Source organism: Oncorhynchus mykiss, chromosome 17 (assembly GCF_057628025.1).
Source record: "Oncorhynchus mykiss isolate SJ-2025 chromosome 17, ASM5762802v1, whole genome shotgun sequence".
Classification (NCBI taxonomy): domain Eukaryota; kingdom Metazoa; phylum Chordata; class Actinopteri; order Salmoniformes; family Salmonidae; genus Oncorhynchus; species Oncorhynchus mykiss.
Window position 1 is genome coordinate 51,850,937 of NC_143038.1, and position 22,170 is coordinate 51,873,106.

At 41.5% G+C, this 22,170-nt stretch overlaps 1 protein-coding gene across 1 annotated transcript; it reads right to left on the bottom strand.

The window, feature by feature from the left end:
- Positions 1–9,612: 9,612 nt before the first annotated feature.
- On the bottom strand, positions 9,613–14,669 carry LOC110494455 (specifically androgen-regulated gene protein-like). Its single transcript, XM_021569522.3, has 4 exons — positions 14,546–14,669; positions 12,335–12,501; positions 11,944–12,139; positions 9,613–11,865 (listed from the first exon to the last, which is right to left on the bottom strand). The coding sequence occupies exons 1-4, from the start codon at positions 14,595–14,597 to the stop codon at positions 10,643–10,645; spliced, it is 1,638 nt and encodes a 545-aa protein (XP_021425197.1). The 5' UTR covers positions 14,598–14,669; the 3' UTR covers positions 9,613–10,642.
- Positions 14,670–22,170: the final 7,501 nt, after the last annotated feature.

Here is a 22,170-nt window from a genome sequence, read left to right on the forward strand (position 1 = left end):
ATTTATGGCGCAAATCCAATGTGAGTCAATGGCAACTACAGTACCTTCGGAAGTATTCATACTCCTTGACTTACTCCACATTTTGTTACAGATTGGCTGCAAAATGTATTAAATATTCATTTTTCTCTTTATCATCTACCCACAATACACTATAATGACAGTGAAAACATGTTTTTAGACATTTTTGCTAATTTATTGAAAATAAACACAAAAATATCTCATTTACATAAGTATTCACACTTCTGAGTGTGAATGTTAGAATCACCTTTGGCAACAATTTACAGCTGTGAGTCTTTCTGGGTAATTCTCTAAGCACTTTGCACACCTGGATTGTACAATATTTATTTGCACATTATTCTTTAAAAATTCTTCAAGCTCTGTCAAGTTGGTTGTTGATCACTGCTAGACATCCATTTTCAAGTCTTGTCATAGATTTTCAAGCCGATTTACACTACCGTTCAAAAGTTTGGGGTCGCTTAGAAATGTCCTTGTTTTTTAAAGAAAATTACTATATTATCCATTAAAATAACATCAAATTGATCATAATTAAAGTGTAGATATTAATGTTGTAAATGACTATTGTAGCTGGAAACAGTTGATTTTTTAAAATGGAATATCTACATAGGCGTACAGAGGCCCATTATCAGCAACCATCACTCCTGTGTTCCAATGGCAGGTTGTGTTAGCTAATCCAAGTTTATCATTTTAAAAGGCTAATTGATCATTAGAAAACCCTTTTGCAATTATGTTAGCACAGCTGAAAACTGCTGTCCTGATAAAAGAAGCAATAAAACTGGCCTTCTTTAGACTAGTTGAGTATCTGGAGCATCAGCATTTGTGAGTTCGATTACAGGCTCAAAAAGTCCAGAAACAAGAACTTTCTTCTAAAACTCGTCAGTCTATTCTTGTTCTGAGAAATGAAGGTAATCCATGAGAAATTGCCAGGAAACTGAAGATCTCTTACAACACTGTGTACTACTCCCTTCACAGAACAGCACAAACTGGCTTTAACCAGAATAGAAAGAGGAGTGGGAGACCCCGGGGGGCAACTGAGCAAGAGGACATGTACATTAGTGTCTAGTTTGAGAAACAGACGCCTCAAGTCCTCAACTGGCAGCTTCAATAAATAGTACCCGCAAAACACCATTCTCAACGTCAACAGTGAAGAGGCGACTCCGGGTTGCTGGCCTTCTAGGCAGAGTTGCAAAGAAAAAGCAATTTCTCAGACTGGCCAATAAAAAGAAAAGATTAAGATGGGCAAAAGAACAGACACTGGACAGAGGAACTCTTCCTAGAGGGCCAGCATGTCACACCCTGGTCAAAGTATTTTGTGTTTATCTTTATTTATTTGGTCAGGCCAGGGTGTGGCATGGGTTTTTGTATGTGGTGTGTATGTATGGGGATTGTAGCTAGTGGGGTGTTCTAGCTAAGTCTATGGCTGTCTGAAGTGGTTCTCAATCAGAGGCAGGTGTTTATCGTTGTCTCTGATTGGGAACCATATTTAGGCAGCCATATTCTTTGAGTTTGTCGTGGGTGATTGTCCTTAGTGTCCTTGTTCTGTGTTAGGTTACACAAGTATAGGCTGTTTCGGTTTTCGTTAAGTTTATTGTTTTGGTAGTGTTTGTGTTTAGTGTGTTACTTCATTAAACATGGATTGCAATAGACACGCCGCATTTTGGTCCGACTCTCCTTCTCACCTAGAAAACCGTTACAGAATCACCCACCACAAAGGGACCAAGCAGCGTGTCAACAGGCAGGAACAGCCCAAAGTGGAGTACAGTATGGACTATACTTCTTGGGAGGAGATAGACAGGTGGGCGGTCGACCCAGGGAGAGTGCCGGAGCCCGCCTGGGATTCGATGGAGCAGTGCGCGGAAGGATATAGGAGAATGGAGTTTGCGAAGCAAGCAAGGCGGCGCGGACGGAGGCCCCATAGTCAGCCCCAAAAATTTCTTGGGGGGGGGGCTCAGGGAGAGTGTGGCAGAGTCAGGAGCCAGACCTGAGCCAACTCTCCCTGTTTATCGTGAGGAGCCAAGGAGGAGACCAGAACCAGAGCCGGTGTTGGATGTGAGCGAAACAGAGACTGTGAAGGAGTTAATGGGGAAATTGGAGGAGAGAGAAATGAGGGAGTTGCTGTGTTGGTGTTTTAAACATGGAATTCGCCCGACGGAGCGTGTCGGGGATTTGATGGCACCTGGGTCAGCGCTCCATACTCGTCCTGAGGTGCGTGTTAGTCGGCTGGTGAAGATGGTGCCAGTCTCACGTACCAGGCCTCCTGTGCACCTCCCTAGCCTTGCACGTCCTGTGCCAGCACCGCTCTCAAGATCTCCAGTACGCCTTCACGGTCTAACCCATCCTGTGCCACCTCCACACCCCAGCCCTCCGGTAGCAGCTCCCCGCACCAGGCTTCCTGTGCGTGTCCTCGGCCCAGTACCACCAGTGCCAGCACCACGCATCAGGCCTACAGTGCGCCTCGCCTGTCCAGCGCTGTCGGAGCCCTCCTCCTCTCCAGCGCTGTCGGAGTCTCCCGCCTGTTTAGCGCTGTTAGAGCCTTCCTTCTCTACAGCGCTGCCGGAGTCTCCCGCCTGTTCAGAACTGCCAGTTAGCATAGAGCTGCCAGTTAGCATAGAGCTGCCAGTTAGCATAGAGCTGCCAGTTAGCATAGAGCTGCCAGTTAGCATAGAGCTGCCAGTTAGCATAGAGCTGCCAGTTAGCATAGAGCTGCCAGTCTGCAAGGAGCTGCCAGTCTGCAAGGAGCTGCAAGGAGCTGCCAGTCTGCAAGGAGCCGCCAGTCTGCAAGGAGCCGCCAGAGCTGCCAGTCTGCAAGGAGCCGCCAGAGCTGCCAGTCTGCAAGGAGCCGCCAGAGCTGCCAGTCTGCATGGAGCCGCCAGAGCTGCCAGTCTGCATGGAGCCGCCAGAGCTGCCAGTTAGCATGGAGCCGCCAGGGCCGCCAGTCAGCATGGAGCAGCCAGGGCCGCCAGTCAGCATGGAGCAGCCAGTCAGCATGGAGCAGCCAGAGCAGCCAGTCAGCATGGAGCAGCCAGAGCTGCCAGTCAGCATGGAGCAGCCAGTCAGCATGGAGCAGCCAGAGCTGCCAGTCAGCATGGAGCAGCCAGTCAGCATGGAGCAGCCAGAGCTGCCAGTCATCATGGAGCAGCCAGTCAGCATGGAGCAGCCAGATCTGCCAGTCGACCAGACTCTCCCAGATCTGCCAGTCGACCAGACTCTCCCAGATCTGCCAGTCGACCAGACTCTCCCAGATCTGCCAGTCGACCAGACTCTCCCAGATCTGCCAGTCGACCAGACTCTCCCAGATCTGCCAGTCGACCAGACTCTCCCAGATCTGCCAGTCGACCAGACTCTCCCAGATCTGCCAGTCGACCAGACTCTCCCAGATCTGCCAGTCGACCAGACTCTCCCAGATCTGCCAGTCGACCAGACTCTCCCAGATCTGCCAGTCGACCAGACTCTCCCAGATCTGCCAGTCGACCAGACTCTCCCAGATCTGCCAGTCGACCAGACTCTCCCAGATCTGCCAGTCGACCAGACTCTCCCAGATCTGCCAGTCGACCAGACTCTCCCAGATCTGCCAGTCGACCAGACTCTCCCAGATCTGCCAGTCGACCAGACTCTCCCAGATCTGCCAGTCGACCAGACTCTCCCAGATCTGCCAGTCGACCAGACTCTTCCAGATCTGCCAGTCGACCAGACTCTTCCAGATCTGCCAGTCGACCAGGATCTGCCAGTCAGCCAGGATCTGCCGAAACCACCAGCCAGCCTGGATCTGGTAGATTCATCAACCTGCCTGAGCTTCCTCTCACTCCTGAGCTTCCTCTCACTCCTGAGCTTCCCCTCAGTCCCGAGCTGCCTCAGTCCCGAGCTGCCCCTCAGTCCCGATCTGCTCCTCAGTCCAGTGGGGTTCTGGGTGAGGACTACTAGGCCATGGTCGGTGGCGAGGGTGGACTATCCAGGGACGCGAGGAGAGGGGACTAAGACATTGATTGAGTGGGGTCCACGTCCCGCGCCGGAGCCGCCACCATGGACAGACGCCCACCCGGACCCTCCCTATTGTTTTGAGGTGCGTTCGGGAGTCCGCACCTTAGGGGGGGGGGGTTATGTCACACCCTGGTCAAAGTATTTTGTGTTTATCTTTATTTATTTGGTCAGGCCAGGGTGTGGCATGGGTTTTTGTATGTGGTGTGTATGTATGGGGATTGTAGCTAGTGGGGTGTTCTAGCTAAGTCTATGGCTGTCTGAAGTGGTTCTCAATCAGAGGCAGGTGTTTATCGTTGTCTCTGATTGGGAACCATATTTAGGCAGCCATATTCTTTGAGTTTGTCGTGGGTGATTGTCCTTAGTGTCCTTGTTCTGTGTTAGGTTACACAAGTATAGGCTGTTTCGGTTTTCGTTAAGTTTATTGTTTTGGTAGTGTTTGTGTTTAGTGTGTTACTTCATTAAACATGGATTGCAATAGACACGCCGCATTTTGGTCCGACTCTCCTTCACATACAGAAAACCGTTACACAGCATCCCAGAGTCGGATCTTCACTGTTGACGTTGAGATGTTTTTGCAGTTTTACTTTAGTGCCTTATTGCAAACAGGATGCATGTTCTGGAATATTTTTATTCTGTACAGGCTTCATCTTTTCACTCTGTCATTTAGGTTAGTATTGTGGAGTAAGTACAATGCTGTTGATCCATCCTCTGTTTTCTCCTATCACAGCCATTAAACTCTGTAACTGTTTTAAAGTCCCTGCTGCTCCTGAGTGGCGCAGCAGTCTAAGGCACTGCATCTCAGCGCTAGCGGCATCACTGCAGACCCTGGTTTGATTCCAGGCTCTATCACAACCGGCCGTGATTGGGAGTCCCATAGGGCGGCCCATTGTTGTCCAGGTTTTGCCGGGGTAGGCCATTTTAAATATGAATGTGTTCTTGACTGACTTGCCTAGTTAAATAAAGGTTAATCAAATTCTGGCCTTATCGTTAAGTCCCTGACCGGTTTCTTTCCTCTCGGGCAACTGAGTTAGGAAGGACACCTGTTTCTTTGTAGTGACTGTGTGTATTGATACTCCACCCAAAGTGTAATTAATAACTTCACCATACTCAAAGGGATATTCAATGTCTGCCTTTAATTTTTTATTTTTATTTTTTTTAAACCCCAACCCTACAAATAGGTGCCCTTATTTGCTCGGCATTGAAAAACCTCCCTCGTCTTTGTGGTTGAAATTGGTTGAAATTCACTGTTCGACTGATGGACTTTAAAAAAAGAATTGTGTGCGTGGGGTGCAGAGATGAGGTAGTCATTCAGTCATTCACTATTATTGCACAGAGTGAGTCCATGCAACTTATGTAACTTGTTAAGCAAATGTTTACTCCTGAACTTATCTATGTTTGCCATAATAAAGGGGATGAATACATATTGAAGACATTTCAGCTTTTACTTTTTTATAAATTTGTAAAAATATTCCACTTAAAAAAATTATGGGGCATTGTATAAAGGCCAGAGACCCAAAATCGAAATTGTATCATTATAAATTCTGGCTGTAGCACAACAATATGTGGAAAGTAAAGGAGTGTGAGTACTTTCTGAAGACACTGTACATTAGCCTTTCCACGCTTCATGTCGACATCTTTAACTAACTTAACTGAGTTACACAATACATTTTTAGATACTTTAAGATGATTTGGATATGAAACATGAAAATACTAATATAGGTACCATTGACTTGCATTGGATTTGTGCCATAAATGCAAAAAAGTTAGCATTTGAAACCAGTTAAACACAACCAAAGCATGGATTGCTGTCATACCTTGTCCATAGACTGTTTACAGGGTTTTCTAATTTGGGTGAACTATCCCTTTAATATCCCTAACCACATACTGTAAATTGCCATCACAATGGAACATCACTTGGGGGGTGTCCATTTAGTCTGAAGATCGATTTATCAAATCATAAATTTTTTCTTTCTCTGTATTGTGTTTCCCACTTGCGTAATGGATCGATTCTTCCATCCATTTTTCAATATGACTTGACCGGTGGCAGGCGTTTCAGTTGAGAGAGGTGACACCATCATATGCAAAGTACTCCACTCAGACATGGATACGGCTCCACTACAATAATACCTCACTAAGAGATAACACTGAAGTGGAACCATAGCAACAGTGATGTTGTGACCACATTTCCAGGTAGAGGGTATATAAGATACTGACCTCTCGCTGAAACTGTTTAATGAAATGAAAGAGCTGTTTGGACATTAGGAATGAACACCACAGAAAAGAAAGCACTGGTCTGTTCAGTAGGACAGGTTCACATAGAGGTGCAGTCCAAGATAATCCGATAACACACAGACAGCTGAGTTGGCTTTCTCATTGTGAAAGTGGCATGTGTAAAATGAGTAGTATGACTAGTCTGTAAGATGAGAGGAGGGTGCACTGAGGCAGAGAAAGGTAAAGCTGGTGGAAAGTACCTGTATAAATAATTATTTGTCTTTTTGTACAAAACCTATTATTTGATTGGGTTGTGAGGGTTGGAGGAAAAACAAATGGCTGTAATTTAACAACGGGAAGATCAGTTAGGAAAAAAATGGATAGAAAATGGTCATCTGACACAAAAAAGTCCAACATGTTTAAGTGTATGATCAAATATGTTCACATCTCAACCACAAATGCAGTCTATTAAACAGCAATTATGACACAAATATGATACACCTGTTAAAGTGCCTATCATAAGTATTCCCCCCTTGGATTTCCTCATATTTTATTGTGTTACAAAGTGGGATTACAATGTATTTAATTGTCATTTCTTTCTTCAACGATTTACACAAAATAATGTCAAAGTGAAATAAAAATTCCATTTACATTTTTTATTATTAATTAAAATTAAAAATATATATATCTTCATTAAATAAGTATTCACCCCCCCCCCTAGGACAATACATCCCACTGGGCACAGACGTCAGTTTTGATTTACATTTGGTGGAGTTGTGGAGTTGGTGGAGTTGTCAACTTTGTGAATTCCAAATGAATAAATAAATATATACATATATATATATATATATAAATGTCCTTGCATTGATTACTTTCTGCAAATCCAATTCGTTTTCCACGTTGATTCAATGTTATCACATAGATTTTTTATGGGGTCAAACTGTTTTGCCCAGTGGGATCTTAGAAACACCTTTGGCAGTGATTACTGCTGAGTCTTCTTTATAGAACACGTTTGGGTATACTTCTTGGGTAAGTCTCATAAGGGCTGATTCAGACTTAGGAATTTGACGTTCCCACTGACGCATTTCCTATGCACTTCTCAGTATTTGGTGTTCAGACATACCTTATTAAGTTGCTTAATGCGCTCTGCAGGTATGGCTGCCTTGTGCGCTCTGAATAAATTGAATTCAACCCCTGAAAATCCTTCCACTTGCTGGCCAACAGATTTTCTCGTGGAGTTTTCATCCAATAGGGTTTTCAGTACCTTAAGCCATCCCTTTAAAGACAGTGTACCTTTAAGTTTGAATTTTGTTGAGAGACTCACTAGAATATATCGAGAGAACGGCTTCAGAATAGTAGGTATCAATGAATGAAAGTCATCTAAATATATGCATATTCTTCTTTGTTTCAGCACCAATTGGTAGATAAAAAAAATACTCTGATCTTGCAGATTATTTAGGTTAAGGAAAATACTTTAGAATCATAAAAAACAGGTTTGGAGAGCCTTTACGCACAAAAGAAAGAAAATGGTGGTTTAATTCATTCTGAAAATTGTCACATTCAGTTCCTCAATCCATGACAATGTTGAAAGATTACTGTATATACAGTAGAATTATAATAGGGAGAATAGTGTACAATAGTAGGCTATACCCTCGTCTATTGCCTGCACAAACCATGGAACACAAACCATGGAACTGTGTGACGACACAGCCAAGTATTGCGCCATGCGTCAGGTTCAAACCGTTACAGCTTGGTCTGCGCGCTGCTCCATAATGATTTAATTAGCTTACATTTATTTTTATATACAGTATCATCAATTGTCACTAATGATCTTCAGCAACAACCACACGGCCATGACGACGTTTACAGAAGAAGCAATGATGGTAAACTAAACAATGTAATTAAATGGAATGATAACGTAGGCTTTACCATCTGAAGGGAACTAACAGGAAATTGACAGCTGAATATGTGTGGTTATTATGCCTACTGACAATCAATACTGATAATGGCTATTAAAATGCTAGAAATAGGAAACAGAGAAAGTCTGGGTAGCCTATAATTAACACATTCGAGAGTGCCCATTCCTGCAAGTTAAAAGCCCTTACAATTTACATTTTGCATAATGGCACAACAATTCATAAACTTTACTGTGGGTATGTTGATATGCTCCTGTTTGTTGCCATATAACTGGTTTCACATTTGTCTCCAGCGATTATAAGGTAAAATAGATCTAAAACAAGTGTAATTTATATTTACAATTCCCTTAGCCAAACAGATTACTCATTTACATATATCTTATCAATATCTCTTAACAAGTTGTAAATTACATTGCATGGAAAATAGTATTATTTCTATCGGAAAAAATTAAGTAGATGCTTTTTCCAGTTGGAACTGGTCGGTTTGCTAGACCTTATTTATGGTTTCCTCGTGTGTAAATGTGGTGGAATTATTAGGGAATTAAGTCAAGATCAGAATACGCCATGTCTGTAGACACAAATCCGCCACACCTTCATTTATTAGATCTCCACCAAATGAATAGCGGGTTTCATTTACGCGCGCTTAACTTGGGTCCGAATCGGCCCCTTAGTGCTGTGCACAATTGGATTATGCCATATTATGCCATTATTCTTTTCAAAATTCTTCAAGCTCTGTCAAGTTTGTTGTTGATCATTGCTAGACAGCCATTTTCAAGTCTTGCCATAGATTGTGAAAGTGAAAACTGTACTCAGGAACATTCAATGTAGTCTTGGTAAGCAATTCCAGTGTATATTTTGCCTTTTGTTTTCGGTTATTGTCCTGCTGAAAGGGGAAATTGTCTCTGGTGGAAAGGAGACTAAACCAGGTTTTCCTCTATGATTTTACCAATGCTTAGCTCCGCTCCGTTTCTTTTTCTCCTGAAAAACTCCCATCCCTGCCAATTACGAGCATACCCATATCATGATGCAGCCACCACCATGTTTAAAAATATGGAGAGTGGTACTCAGAGATGTGTTGGATTTGCCCCACACATAGCGGTTTGTAATCAGAACAAAAAGTGAATTCCTTTGACACATTTTTCTGTACAGGCTTTCTTCTTTTCACTCTGTCATTTAGGTTAGTATTGTGGAGTAACTACAATAATGTAGTTATTGGTGAAGTCCCTGAGCAGTTTCCTTCCTCTCTGGCAACTCAGTTAGGAAGGCGCCTGTATCTTTGTAGTGACTTAGTGTATTGATACACCATCCAAAGCCTAATTAATAACTTTACCATGCTTAAAGGGATATTCAGTGTCTGCTTTTTTTTTTACCCATCTACCAATTGGTGCCCCTCTTTGCAAGGCATTGGAAAACCTCTCTGGTTTTTGTGGTTGAATTATTACTTAGGCTTTCCATAACATATGGGTTGAATACTTCTATAACCAATACATTTTAGTTATGTATTTTTGTTTATTTGTAAACATTTGTAGAAATTTATTTTCACTTTGATGTTATAGAGTATTTTCTGTAGATCAATGACAAAAAAATCACAATAAATCCCTTTAAATCCCACTTTGTAAAGCAACTAAATGTAAGGGGGTAAATAATTATGATAGACATTTCTCAGATTTTCTTTAAAAGAGTGTTCAGTGACTGATTCAGTGACAACAAAATCATAGAAAAACAATGTAAAAATATAAAGTTGTTAAACAACTGACATGAAAATTAAATTGTGGTAACAGTAAATTAGTGCTTTTTGAGGTCGGTTCGGTTCATATAGAGCTGCTGCCTATGCTGTCTGACTTAATCACTATTTTAGTAGTTCTTCAAAGTAAATAAGGCATACTTAGATCAAATATTTCTAGGTAGATGTAACTCGTGAAGCAACTACTCTCTATCCCTTCTGATCGAGCATTCTTCTCGAGTCTCTTCTCTTGACCTCTGTGTCTGCCACACACTAACGCAACGTAACAGGCGTAAAAGAAACACACAGACGGACAAGTAGGCGCAATGGATTATCATCATTGTAGTTAATTACCATGTTTTCTGCACTTAACTATGTATAATATTGGCCTGTTGGAAACTACAACTCCCAACACAGTTCAGTTCAGGCTTCACACAATTCAGGCTTGATCTGCTTTATCGCTAGAGAAACTGTGCAATGTTTATATTGAGCTGACAGAAGAAGAATAAAACGGAACAAAATGGAATTCAAATAATTTAAATGAAATTACAGATAATTGCCCAGCACTACTGAGTAAATTAAACAGCAGTACTCTCTTAAAGAGAGAAATGGAAGAAAGAGGCCAGTCTTTCCTGAAAAACCAGCATTGACAATGCTCAAAATATTCACAGAAATCGGTTCAATCCCCACTTTTTTCTGCTTCCCTCCCTAAAGTGGTGGAAGTCTGTTTCATTTGATACCCTCTGTATATCTGTTTATCCACTGGGCAGATATTTTGGCTGCCTTCTCTCCGGGCCTAGTCTTTCAGCAGCCCCAGCTTCCTAAGTGCCTCTCGTCTGTCTTCTCCCATGCTGGGCATCATCACCACACTGAAGCCTGGGCAGTGCAGAGTCTTGTGGGGGGACACTGGCTGAGCAGCGGGGGTTGTTTTCACCTGTTCTGAGGCTTTGTTGAGAGCAGATGGGGTGCAACGTCCACCCTCCCTCTGGTTGCCCAGGGTGGCGGAGCGGGGATCGGGATGTATCCCATGGTCGGCCATGTAGCTCCCAAGCCCCACCCCTGAGCGCTCCAGGGTGGCAGCTTTGACCCCACTGGGTTTGGACGGGTGTGAGAGGGGGGCGGTGGGCTGCTCCTCACTAGAGCGATGGAGGAAGCTGCTGCTACTTTTTACTGGCCTGCTATTAGATTCTCTGGGTCCCTGGGAGGTAGTTGAGGGCTGGCTTCTTGTTGGGTTACCATGAGGTGGAGCTTTGACTCCCACACGGGCTGAAGTTAGTTCCAAGGAGGAGTGAGATTTGGAGGTGCACAGTGGCGTAACAGGCTCAGGTTGGGACTCATTATTGTCTCTCAGGAGCCCCAGCTTTTGTAAGGCATCATTTCTCACCTTCTGTGGGTCCGACAAACGCCTGTCCCTGGGCAATGAGCCCAAGGAAGGGGCACTGGAGTCCGTAGTGGGGTTAGCAGTATCCCTTTGGGTATTCACAGCAATGTGGGAAGGAATTTTGGGGGGTTTTGGGAACACAACTGGAGGACTGGCCTTGTGATTGCTGGGCTCCCGGGGGAGTATCACCTGGGCTGGGGTGACTGAGCAGCCTCTGGGTGTGCTTCCATGATGCGGGTGAATGGGAATGTCTGACGCAGAGGGCTGCCTGTTCCAGTCTCTGGTCTCAGCTGTGGGACTTTGAGGAGTTCTCTTCATGGAGGCACTCTTCCTCAGCTGCACTAGCGCTTCATAGGACAGAGGGCCTCTGGGTGAAGGAGGTGGTCTCTGACCAGGGTAGTCTTTGAGCTTTGATGGAGGGGGAATCACAACAACATTGACCTCAGGGGGTAAACAAGGGTGGTTGCCCTGACATAGCATGTTGTCCAAGGCAGTGACCTGGGGCTTTGAGAGAGAGTTCTCCTTATCTTGGGGTATGCCTGGCCTAGCCTTTGGCAGGATGCAGGAGGTGCTGTTGGCCAGGATGAATGGAGTAGGAACCAGGTAACCGTTCTGCTCTCTGGGATATTTTGACACATCTGAAAGAGAAACAAAATTCTCATTAGATGCTTTCGATATTCAAGAGGATCTAATTCCCTCCTGGGCAGGTCACTCACTGTTGAGTTTGTTTTGGCCCATGGAGGCAGAGAGGTGGGCCATCTTGGTGGCCACATTGCCAGGGGTGGGCAGGCGGTCAGGCTCATCATTGGATAGTCCACTGTCCTCCTCAGTCTCTAGGGACTCTATGGTCTCTTCCAAGAACATGATACATGCCCTCTCCTCAGCAGACAGGTGCTCAAAGCTATCGTCACTCTGCAAGACACACAAGACCAATTTAAAAACACTTAAAACCTCACAACACGCTTAAGGTATTGTCAATTCAGTTCATTCTGAGCTGTTTAGTTCTATGTGAGATGCAGTCATTTGTCATAAAATGTATTTAGCAAAACATATTTTGCGGGTTCAGGAATACAACTTGAGAAATGTGAGGATAACAAATGTAGTTACAAATCCAGAGTTCATGCTGACAACACTGTCACAGCTGCCTGCACTGTCCATGCCAGTCATTGTCTCTATGGCGACACCACCCGGCCATGTGTCACTCTTAGGCATTGTAAGGATGAAGGAGTCCAAGGTCGTAATAGAAGTTGGTAGTAGAAAACCTTTCTCTCTCTCTGTTAAAAATATATACAAAACATTAATTACACTTGGGTACTTTGATAATACCACACATTCCTATTTCACATGTTCTTATCTAATTATCCACAAATAAAATTTAGCTAATCCATTATTATAATCCGTTTCACATAATCTATTGTCTCCCTATCAAACTCTCTCTCACACACACACCTTTCTAAACCTTTTTATATCACAGTCAGATCTCCTTACATAACCATGTGAGTGATTCACACAGAACGGATGAATGGGTTGCAGAGCTAGTGGAGAATAACAGGGTATCCTGGCTAAATCTATTTCTGTGAGATATCTTAGCTAACTACTTTCCTGGTCACATGTGACTCAGATTACAGCACACACTACTCTAATCTCCTTCCGAAGGATCAATTTCAGCAAGAATGAAAGGCAATACAAATGATATCCCTCCTTAACGCTGCATCCTACTTAACCATATACCTGTTGGGATAGATAAAGTAGCTTGTTTGTTAAATTAGGCCTTTGAAAATGTAGAATGATGTAGGTAAGTGTTGAACAATGTCTTTCACAGCATTTTCCAATTTATGTGTGAATGCACAACAAACAAACAGATGTGAGATATGAACCTCTAATTAAATAGTCTGAGAGTCTGATATCATAATAAAGTGCTCCCTGATTGAGGGGTGTTTTAGAAGAAATGCCGCTGGAGTGGTTTGAACACCTGAGTGGTGCGCCTAAGTAGGTCAGTAGAGAGACAATAGCTGTTCTGTTCACTGCTCAGGATTTGTTACTCCATACCAGGCAATTTCCCTGTGGAAGTTAAGTTCTCTATCCACAGGCATTTATGTAAAATGTCTATCCAAATCTCTATCTGCTCTTGAAATGTGATTTTGAATGTAACAATGTTCGTGATAATGTTTATTGTCTTTTAACCTGTGCGAATCGGGACTGATCTAATGCAAATAGCAGGGCAGTGGCACCTCAAGCAGACACTGTAGAGCACACAGCCTCATCTACTCTGATTCACAACACAAGTGTGACAAAAGTGAACAATACAGTCGATACTGGATAGAAAAGTAATAAAATGTCTTATCCATGGTTATCAGTCTCCTACTGTATAACACATTCCAATGTTCCCTATAGATGTTTCACCAGATATGAGATATGCAAAAGATATGAAATGAATAACCTCCATTGTGTTTTGTGTTACACATTTCAGAGGTTTAACCAAGACACACAAAAGACTTTAACCCTCATGCCCCTATCATGCCAATGTGTATGATGAGCCTGCCCTATGGGTGAAAGAAGGGAACATAGATGCAGGTTATCACCACACAGTATTATCCGTTGTGGTACAGTATTTACAGAGATTAGCTATATCACGCAGGTGCTGTGACAACATGCTAATTTCCTCAGAATGATAGATCTCAGATCATCTAGTTAATCATTACTTCAACTCACCACTTCTGACATAGAAGTGCATATACTTATTAGCGAGAAGAACGGTCCTGTCAACTGCTCGAAGGGCTTACTGATGGTTTGGCTCATATTGAATACAACCCATATGTGTCTGTGATGGTGAGTCACCTGACACACAATGGAAAAACAAACGTGTCATTCTCCATCAATTCAGGACAAACTATATTGTAAACATTCTTGCATGATTTGCTCAAACATACACATGCACTGGGGGCAATAACATAATAGGGGATTAACACTTTGTTGTCATAAGGCAGGTTAAAATTTGCAAGCAGATATTTAACACCATGGTCAATGTCTTTTTCTGATCTTGACACTCCCATTGGACTCAGTATGTTTGTACAGAGGCAACTAGTGAGTAAATGTATGCCGTGCTGGTCTTGTGTCTTATTCAGGAAGGTCAATTGATCTGTATTATCAATAGTTGCCATACAATCTAGGCAGTATACAGTAGCCATGCAGATAGTTTACAGCTAAATCTATGTAGGCTATACATTTGTTTTAATTTCAAGAATCATTCAGAATAATTATTTTATCATATAAAAATATACAAGTAGCTATTCTCTATTGTACTATAACTAAGCTTACCTGTAATTTGTTGCAATTTTACAGGATTTGTGCTAATAACCCCACATTCCATCAATTGCGCAGGGCTTGTCCGTCCACCTGTTGCCTGCCTGTATCGTCTCCGCTTCTGTTCAGCACCTTGCTACTACAGGTGATAATAAACCATGTGCTACACACTCTTAACCAATCATAGCACAGTACACCTAAGCTGTTGACGCTTCATTCAAGCTACACATCTATGTAGTAGTAGGTTAACTACGTGTTTTAGTGGTGTTAACCTTGATCCTTGAATCAGTAAGCAATTTTGTTATAGTATCTACAAAAATGCCTACCACTAGCGTTTTATATTCTCAGAATACCTGTGTGGGAATGGCCCTGAATGTAGTGTGTCACTGTTGTCATGCACAGGTTTCCAATCCTATTGTTGGAGATTGAAGGTTCCTTAAAATAACATGTCTAATCCAGTTGGCAATGATTAAATTGATTTAATCATGTTTGTAGGATTGGGATTCATTATAACTGCCTTTGGTCAGTGAATAATTATGGACTGTTAAGGCTATACAGCAAACTATCAACCAAGATAAAATATTACCCATGACAAATTATTAAAGTGAATCTACAAAGTAAATTGTACAAGATAAAAAAAATATATACAGTATATATATACTGCAATAGCATTGCCCTGTCATAGCCTTTTTGCTGACATCCTAAAATACTTCCAATTAAATATTCACTGGCTCACCAACGTGAGTTTGAAATCAATCCCATCTGCATTGTACAGGGTTTATCATAAGGAAAACAAATCTAAGCAGCATTACTGTATTCAGTTAGGGGGGAATTTCGTCCTGAGTTAAGTGTGCGTAAATGGAACATAATTCCCTTTTTTCCACTTGACTCTCTATGCATATTCTGACCTTGAACTTAAGCATGAAAAAAGCATGATAATTTACCCGCTATTAGTTTGGGGCCGAAATCGAATAAATGAAGGAGTGGCAGAGGTTTGTCTACAGGTAAGCTATATTCTGACCTTGACTTAATTCCATAATAATTCCACCACCTTTATGAACGAGGAAACCATGAATATGGTATGGCAAACAAACCTGTTTCAAGTGGGAAAAGCATCTACCTTATTTTTCCGATATAAATGACATTATTCTCCATGCACTGTAATTTACAACTTGATGAGAGAAATGTTTCTGGTAGCCTTCCACAAATTTCCCACAATAAGTTGGGTGAATTTTGGCCCACTCCTCCGGACAGAGCTGGTGTAACTGAGTCAGGTTTGTAGGCCTCCTTGCTCGCAAACACTTTTTCAGTTCTGCCCACACATTTTCTATGGGATTGAGGTCAAGGCTTTGTGATGGCCACTCCAATACCTTGACTTTGTTGTCCTTAAGCCATTTTGCCACAAGTTTGGAAGAATGCTTGGGGTCATTGTCCATTTGGAAGACCCATTTGCGACCAAGCTTTAACTATATATATAAATATGTAAATATATACATATACACATATATATATATATATATATATATATATATATATATATATATATATATAAATATTTATATATATATATAAATCAGACGATTAATCGGTATCGGCTTTTTTTTGGTCCTCCAATAATCGGTATCGTGTTGAAAAATCATAATCGGTAGACCTCTAACAATGAATATGGTTATGTTTGGAGGAAAAAGGGGGACGCTTGCAAGCCGAAGAACACCATCCCAAATGTAACAGCAATATTTATGACTTCAAGCCTATCAACTCCTGAGATTAGGCTGGCAATACTATAGTGCCCATAAGAACATCCAATATTTAAAGGTATATGAAATACAAATGGTAGAGAAATAGTCCTATAATTCCTATAAAAACTACAACCTAAAACTTCTTAACTGGGAATATTGAAGACTCATGTTAAAAGGAACCAACAGCTTTCATATGTCCTCATGTTCTGAGCAAGAAACTTAAACGTTAGCTTTTTTACATGGCACATATTGCACTTTTACTTTCTTCGCCAACACTGTGTTTTTGCATTATTTAAACCAAATTGAACATGTTTCATTATTTATTTGAGACTAAATAGATTTTATTTATGTATTATATTAAGTTAAAACAAGTGTTCATTCAGTATTGTTGTAATTGTCATTATTGTGTGTGTGTGTGTGTGTGTGTGTGTGTGTGTGTGTGTGTGTGTGTGTGTGTGTGTGTGTGTGTGTGTGTGTGTGTGTGTGTGTGTGTGTGTGTGTGTGTGTGTGTGTGTGTGTGTGTGTGTGTGTGTGTGTGTGTGTGTGTGTGTGTGTGTGTGTGTGTGTGTGTGTGTGTGTGTGTGTGTGTGTGTAGTCAACACCTTCATGGCGCGCCGATGACACGGGCGTTCTTCACTTGATTGACTTTGTCAAATAAGCACCAATCGGGGTCAAACAAAGCTAACTTGATAGCAAATGAGCTGGGCTTTACGGGAGTATGCGGAAGTATACCCCGTATCTGTCGCAACAGCAGGCCTTTTCCTTTTGGACAAAAATTGCAAGAATAATAGAGAGTTATGAAGTTATGAAAACTGGGTGTTTTTCAAATGTTGAACTTGGCTACTAATACTGGAAGAGCTAAATCAAAGTCCAAATACACAGATTTGACGATTTGGGCAAATCGTGAAGGAGACCTGTTGATTTCACACTAAATGTCATGTAGCTTGCTCATATTTCAAGTTATCAGTCTGAAACTTTGCACATACACTACTGCCTTCTTGTGGACATCATTGGAATTCACAACCAGAGTGATGGATAGATTTGGGACCTTTCTGGTGCATTTCAAAGATGATGGTAGAAAAAAATACAAAACAACAGTTGTTTTTTTCTTTGTATTTTCTTCTACCAGATGTATTGTGTTATACTCTCTTACATTCAATTCACATTTCCACCAACTTCAAAGTGTTTCCTGTCAAATGGTACCACAAATATGCATATCCTTGCTTCAGGGCCTGATCTACAGGCAGTTAGATTTGTGTATGTCATTTTAGGTGAAAATTGAACAAGATTTATCAGGCCTACTGATGGTCGATATGGATAGTGGTTAATATTTAAAATTATAGAAAAAGAAATCCGGGGTAGCCTATAATTAAGACATTCGAATGCCCATCCCTGCAAGTTAAAAAGCTGTACAATTTAAATTCTGCATAATGGCACAGCATTTCATAAACTTTACCGTGGGAAAATTGATATGTTGATATGCTCCAGTTTGCTGCCATATGACTGGTTTCACATTTGTAAAATAGAGGTAAAATAGATCTAAAATAAATGTCATTTATATTTACAATTCCATTTTCCAAAACGGATTACTCATTTACCTAGCTCTTATCTCTCATCAAGTTGTAAATTACAGTGCATGGAGAATAATGTCATTTCTATCGGAAAAATAAGGTAGATGCTTTTCCCACTTGAAGCAGGTTTGTTTGCAAATCAATCCCAGAACAACAGCAAGACCTTGTGAAGATGCTGGAGGAAACGGGTACAAAAGTATCCAAATCCACAGTAAAACTAGTCCTATATCGACATAACCTGAAAGGCCGCTCAGCAAGGAAGAAGCCACTGCTCCAGGTCAACCGATTAATCGGCATGGCCGATTAATTAGGGCCGATTTCGAGTTTTCATAACAATCCAGCATTTTTGGACGCCGATTAGATTGCACTCCGCAAGGAGACTACGTGGCAGGCTGACCACCTGTTACGCAAGTACAGCAAGGATCCAAGGTAAGTTGCTAGCTAGCATTAAACTTATCTTTTAAAAAACAATCAATCTTAACATAATCACTAGTTAACTACACATGGTTGATGATATTACTAGTTTAACTAGCTTGTCCTGCGTGGCAAATAATAATTGCGGTGCCTGTTAAGATATCATCGAATCACAGCCTACTTCGCCAAACGGGTGGTGATTTAACAAGCACATTTGCGAAAAAAGCACTGTTGTTGCACCAATGTATCTAACCATAAACGTCAATGCCTTTCTTAAAATCAATACACAGAAGTATATATTTTTTAAACCTGCATATTTAGTTAAAAGAAATTCATCTTAGCAGTCAATATTAACTAGGGAAATTGTGTCACTTCTCTTGCTTTCTGTGCAAGCAGAGTCAGGGCAGTTTGGGCTGTGAAGACCATTTCTTCCTAACAAAGACCGTAATTAATTTGCCATAATTATGACATAACATATATATATATATATATATATATATATATATATATATATATATATATATATATATATATATATATATTTTTTTTTTTTTCACCTTTATTTAACCAGGTAGGCAAGTTGAGAACAAGTTCTCATTTACAATTGCGACCTGGCCAAGATAAAGCAAAGCAGTTTGACGCATACAACAACACAGAGTTACACATGGAGTAAAACAAACATACAGTCAATAATACAGTAGAAACAAGTCTATAAACGATGTGAGCAAATGAGGTGAGATAAGGGAGGTAAAGGCAAAAAAAAGTCCATGGTGGCAAAGTAAATACAATATAGCAAGTAAAACCCTGGAATGGTAGATTTGCAGTGGAAGAATGTGCAAAGTAGAAATAAAAATAACGGGGTGCAAAAGAGCAAAATAAATAAATAAATAAAATAAATACAGTAGGGAAAGAGGTAGTTGTTTGGGCTAAATTATAGGTGGGCTATGTACAGGTGCAGTAATCTGTGAGCTGCTCTGACAGTTGGTGCTTAAAGCTAGTGAGGGAGATAAGTGTTTCCAACATTGAAGGTTGTGCAATGTAACAGCAATATTTAGACATATGGATGCCACCCGTTTGATAAAATATAGGAAGGTTCTGTATTTCACTGAAAGAATAAACATTTTCTTTTCTAAATTATAGTTTACAGATTTGACCATATTAATGACCTAAGGCTCGTATTTCTGTGTGTTTATTATAATTAATTCTATGATTTGACAGAGCAGTCTGACTGAGCGGTGGTAGGCAGCAGCAGGCTCGTATGCATTCATTCAAACAGCACTTTCCTGCGTTTGCCAGCAGCTCTTCGCAATGCTTGAAGCACAGCGCTGTTTATGACTTCAAGCCTATCAACTCCTGAGATTAGGCTGGCAATACTATAGTGCCTATAAGAACATCCAATAGTCAAAGGCATATGAAATACAAATGGTATAGAGAGAAAGAGTCCTATAATAACTAGAATCTAAAACTTCTTAACCTTAAATATTGAAGACTCGTGTTAAAAGGAACCACCAGCTTTCATATGTTCTCATGTTCTGTGCAAGGAACTTAAACGTTAGCTTTTTTTACATGGCACATATTGCACTTTTACTTTCTTCTCCAACACTGTGTATTTGCATTATTTAAACCATATTGAACATGTTTCATTATTTATTTGAGATTAAATAGATTTTATTTATGTATTAAATTAAGTTAAAATAAGTGTTCATTCAGTATTGTTGTAATTGTCATTATTACAGATGTGTGTGTGTGTGTGTGTGTATATACACTGCTCAAAAAAATAAAGGGAACACTAAAATAACACATCCTAGATCTGAATGAATGAAATATTCTTATTAAAAAAATTTTCTTTACATAGTTGAATGTGCTGACAACAAAATCACACAAAAATGATCAATGGAAATCAAATTTATCAACCCATGGAGGTCTGGATTTGGAGTCACACTCAAAATTAAAGTGGAAAACCACACTACAGGCTGATCCAACTTTGATGTAATGTCCTTAAAACAAGTCAAAATGAGGCTCAGTAGTGTGTGTGGCCTCCACGTACCTGTATGACCTCCCTACAATGCATGGGCATTGGCAGTCAGGCTACCTCTGGCGAGCACATGGAGGGCTGTGCAGCCCCCCCAAAGAAATGCCACCCCACACTATGACTGACCCACCGCCAAACCGGTCATGCTGGAGGATGTTGCAGGCAGCGGAACGTTCTCCACGGCGTTTCCAGACTCTGTCACGTCTGTCACATGTGCTCAGTGTGAACCTGCTTTCATCTGTGAAGAGCACAGGGCGCCAGTGGTGAATTTGCCAATCTTGGTGTTCTCTGGCAAATGCCAAACGTCCTGCACGGTGTTGGGCTGTAAGCACAACCCCCACCTGTGGACGTCGGGCCCTCATACCACCCTCATGGAGTCTGTTTCTGACCATTTGAGCAGACACATGCACATTTGTGGCCTGCTGGAGGTCATTTTGCAGGGCTCTGGCAGTGCTCCTCCTGCTCCTGCTTGCACAAAGGCAGAGGTAGCTGTCCTGCTGCTGGGTTTTTGCCCTCCTACGGCCTCCTCCACGTCTCCTGATGTACTGGCCTGTCTCCTGGTAGCGCCTCCATGCTCTGGACACTACGCTGACACAAACAGCAAACCTTCTTGCCACAGCTCGCATTGATGTGCCATCCTGGATGAGCTGCACTACCTGAGCCACTTGTGTGGGTTGTAGACTCCGTCTCATGCTACCACTAGAGTGAAAGCACCGCCAGCATTCAAAAGTGACCAAAACATCAGCCAGGAAGCATTGGACCTGAGAAGTGGTCTGTGGTCACCACCTGCAGAACCACTCCTTTACTGGGGGTGTCTTGCTAATTGCCTATAATTTCCACCTGTTGTCTATTCCATTTGCACAACAGCATGTGAAATGTATTGTCAATCAGTGTTGCTTCCTAAGTGGACAGTTTGATTTCACAGAAGTGTGATTGACTTGGAGTTACATTGTGTTGTTTAAGTGTTCCCTTTATTTTTTTGAGCAGTATATATATATATATATATATCAGACGATTAATTGGTATCGGCTTCATTTGGTCCTCCAATAATCGGTGTCGGTGTTGAAAAATCATAATCGGTCAACCTCTAATAATGAATATGGTTATGTTTGGAGGAAAAAGGGGGAGGCTTGCAAGCCGAAGAACACCATCCCAACCGTGAAGCACGGGGGTGGCAGCATCATGTTGTGGGGGTGCTTTGCTACAGGAGGGACTGGTGCACTTCACAAAATAGATGGCATTATGAGGATGGAACATTATGTGGATATATTGAAGCAACATCTCAAGACATCAGTCAGGAAGTTAAAGCTTGATCGCAAATGGGTCTTCCAAATGGACAATGGAAGAATGCTTGGGGTCAAACTTGTGGCAAAATAGTTTAAGGACAACAAAGTCAAGGTATTGGAGTGGCCATCACAAAGCCTTGACCTCAATCCCATAGAGAATATGTGGGCAGAACTGAAAAAGTGTGTGCGAGCAAGGAGGCCTACAAACCTGACTCAGTTACACCAGCTCTGTCAGGAGGAATGGGCCAAAATTCACCCAACTTATTGTGGGAAACTTGTGGAAGGCTACCAGAAACATTTGACCCAAGTTAAACAATTTAAAGGCAATGCTACCAAATACTAATTGAGTGTATGTAAACTTCTGACCCACTGGGAATGTGATGAAGGAAACAAAAGCTGAAATAAATCATTCTCTCTACTATTATTCTGACTTTTCACATTCTTAAAATAAAGTGGTGATCCTAACTGACCTAAGGCAGGGAATTTTTACTCTGAATAAATGTTAAGAATTCTGAAACTGAGTTTAAATGTATTTGGCTAAGGTGTATGTAAACGTCTGACTTCAACTGTACACTAATCTTTTAACATTACCATTGGT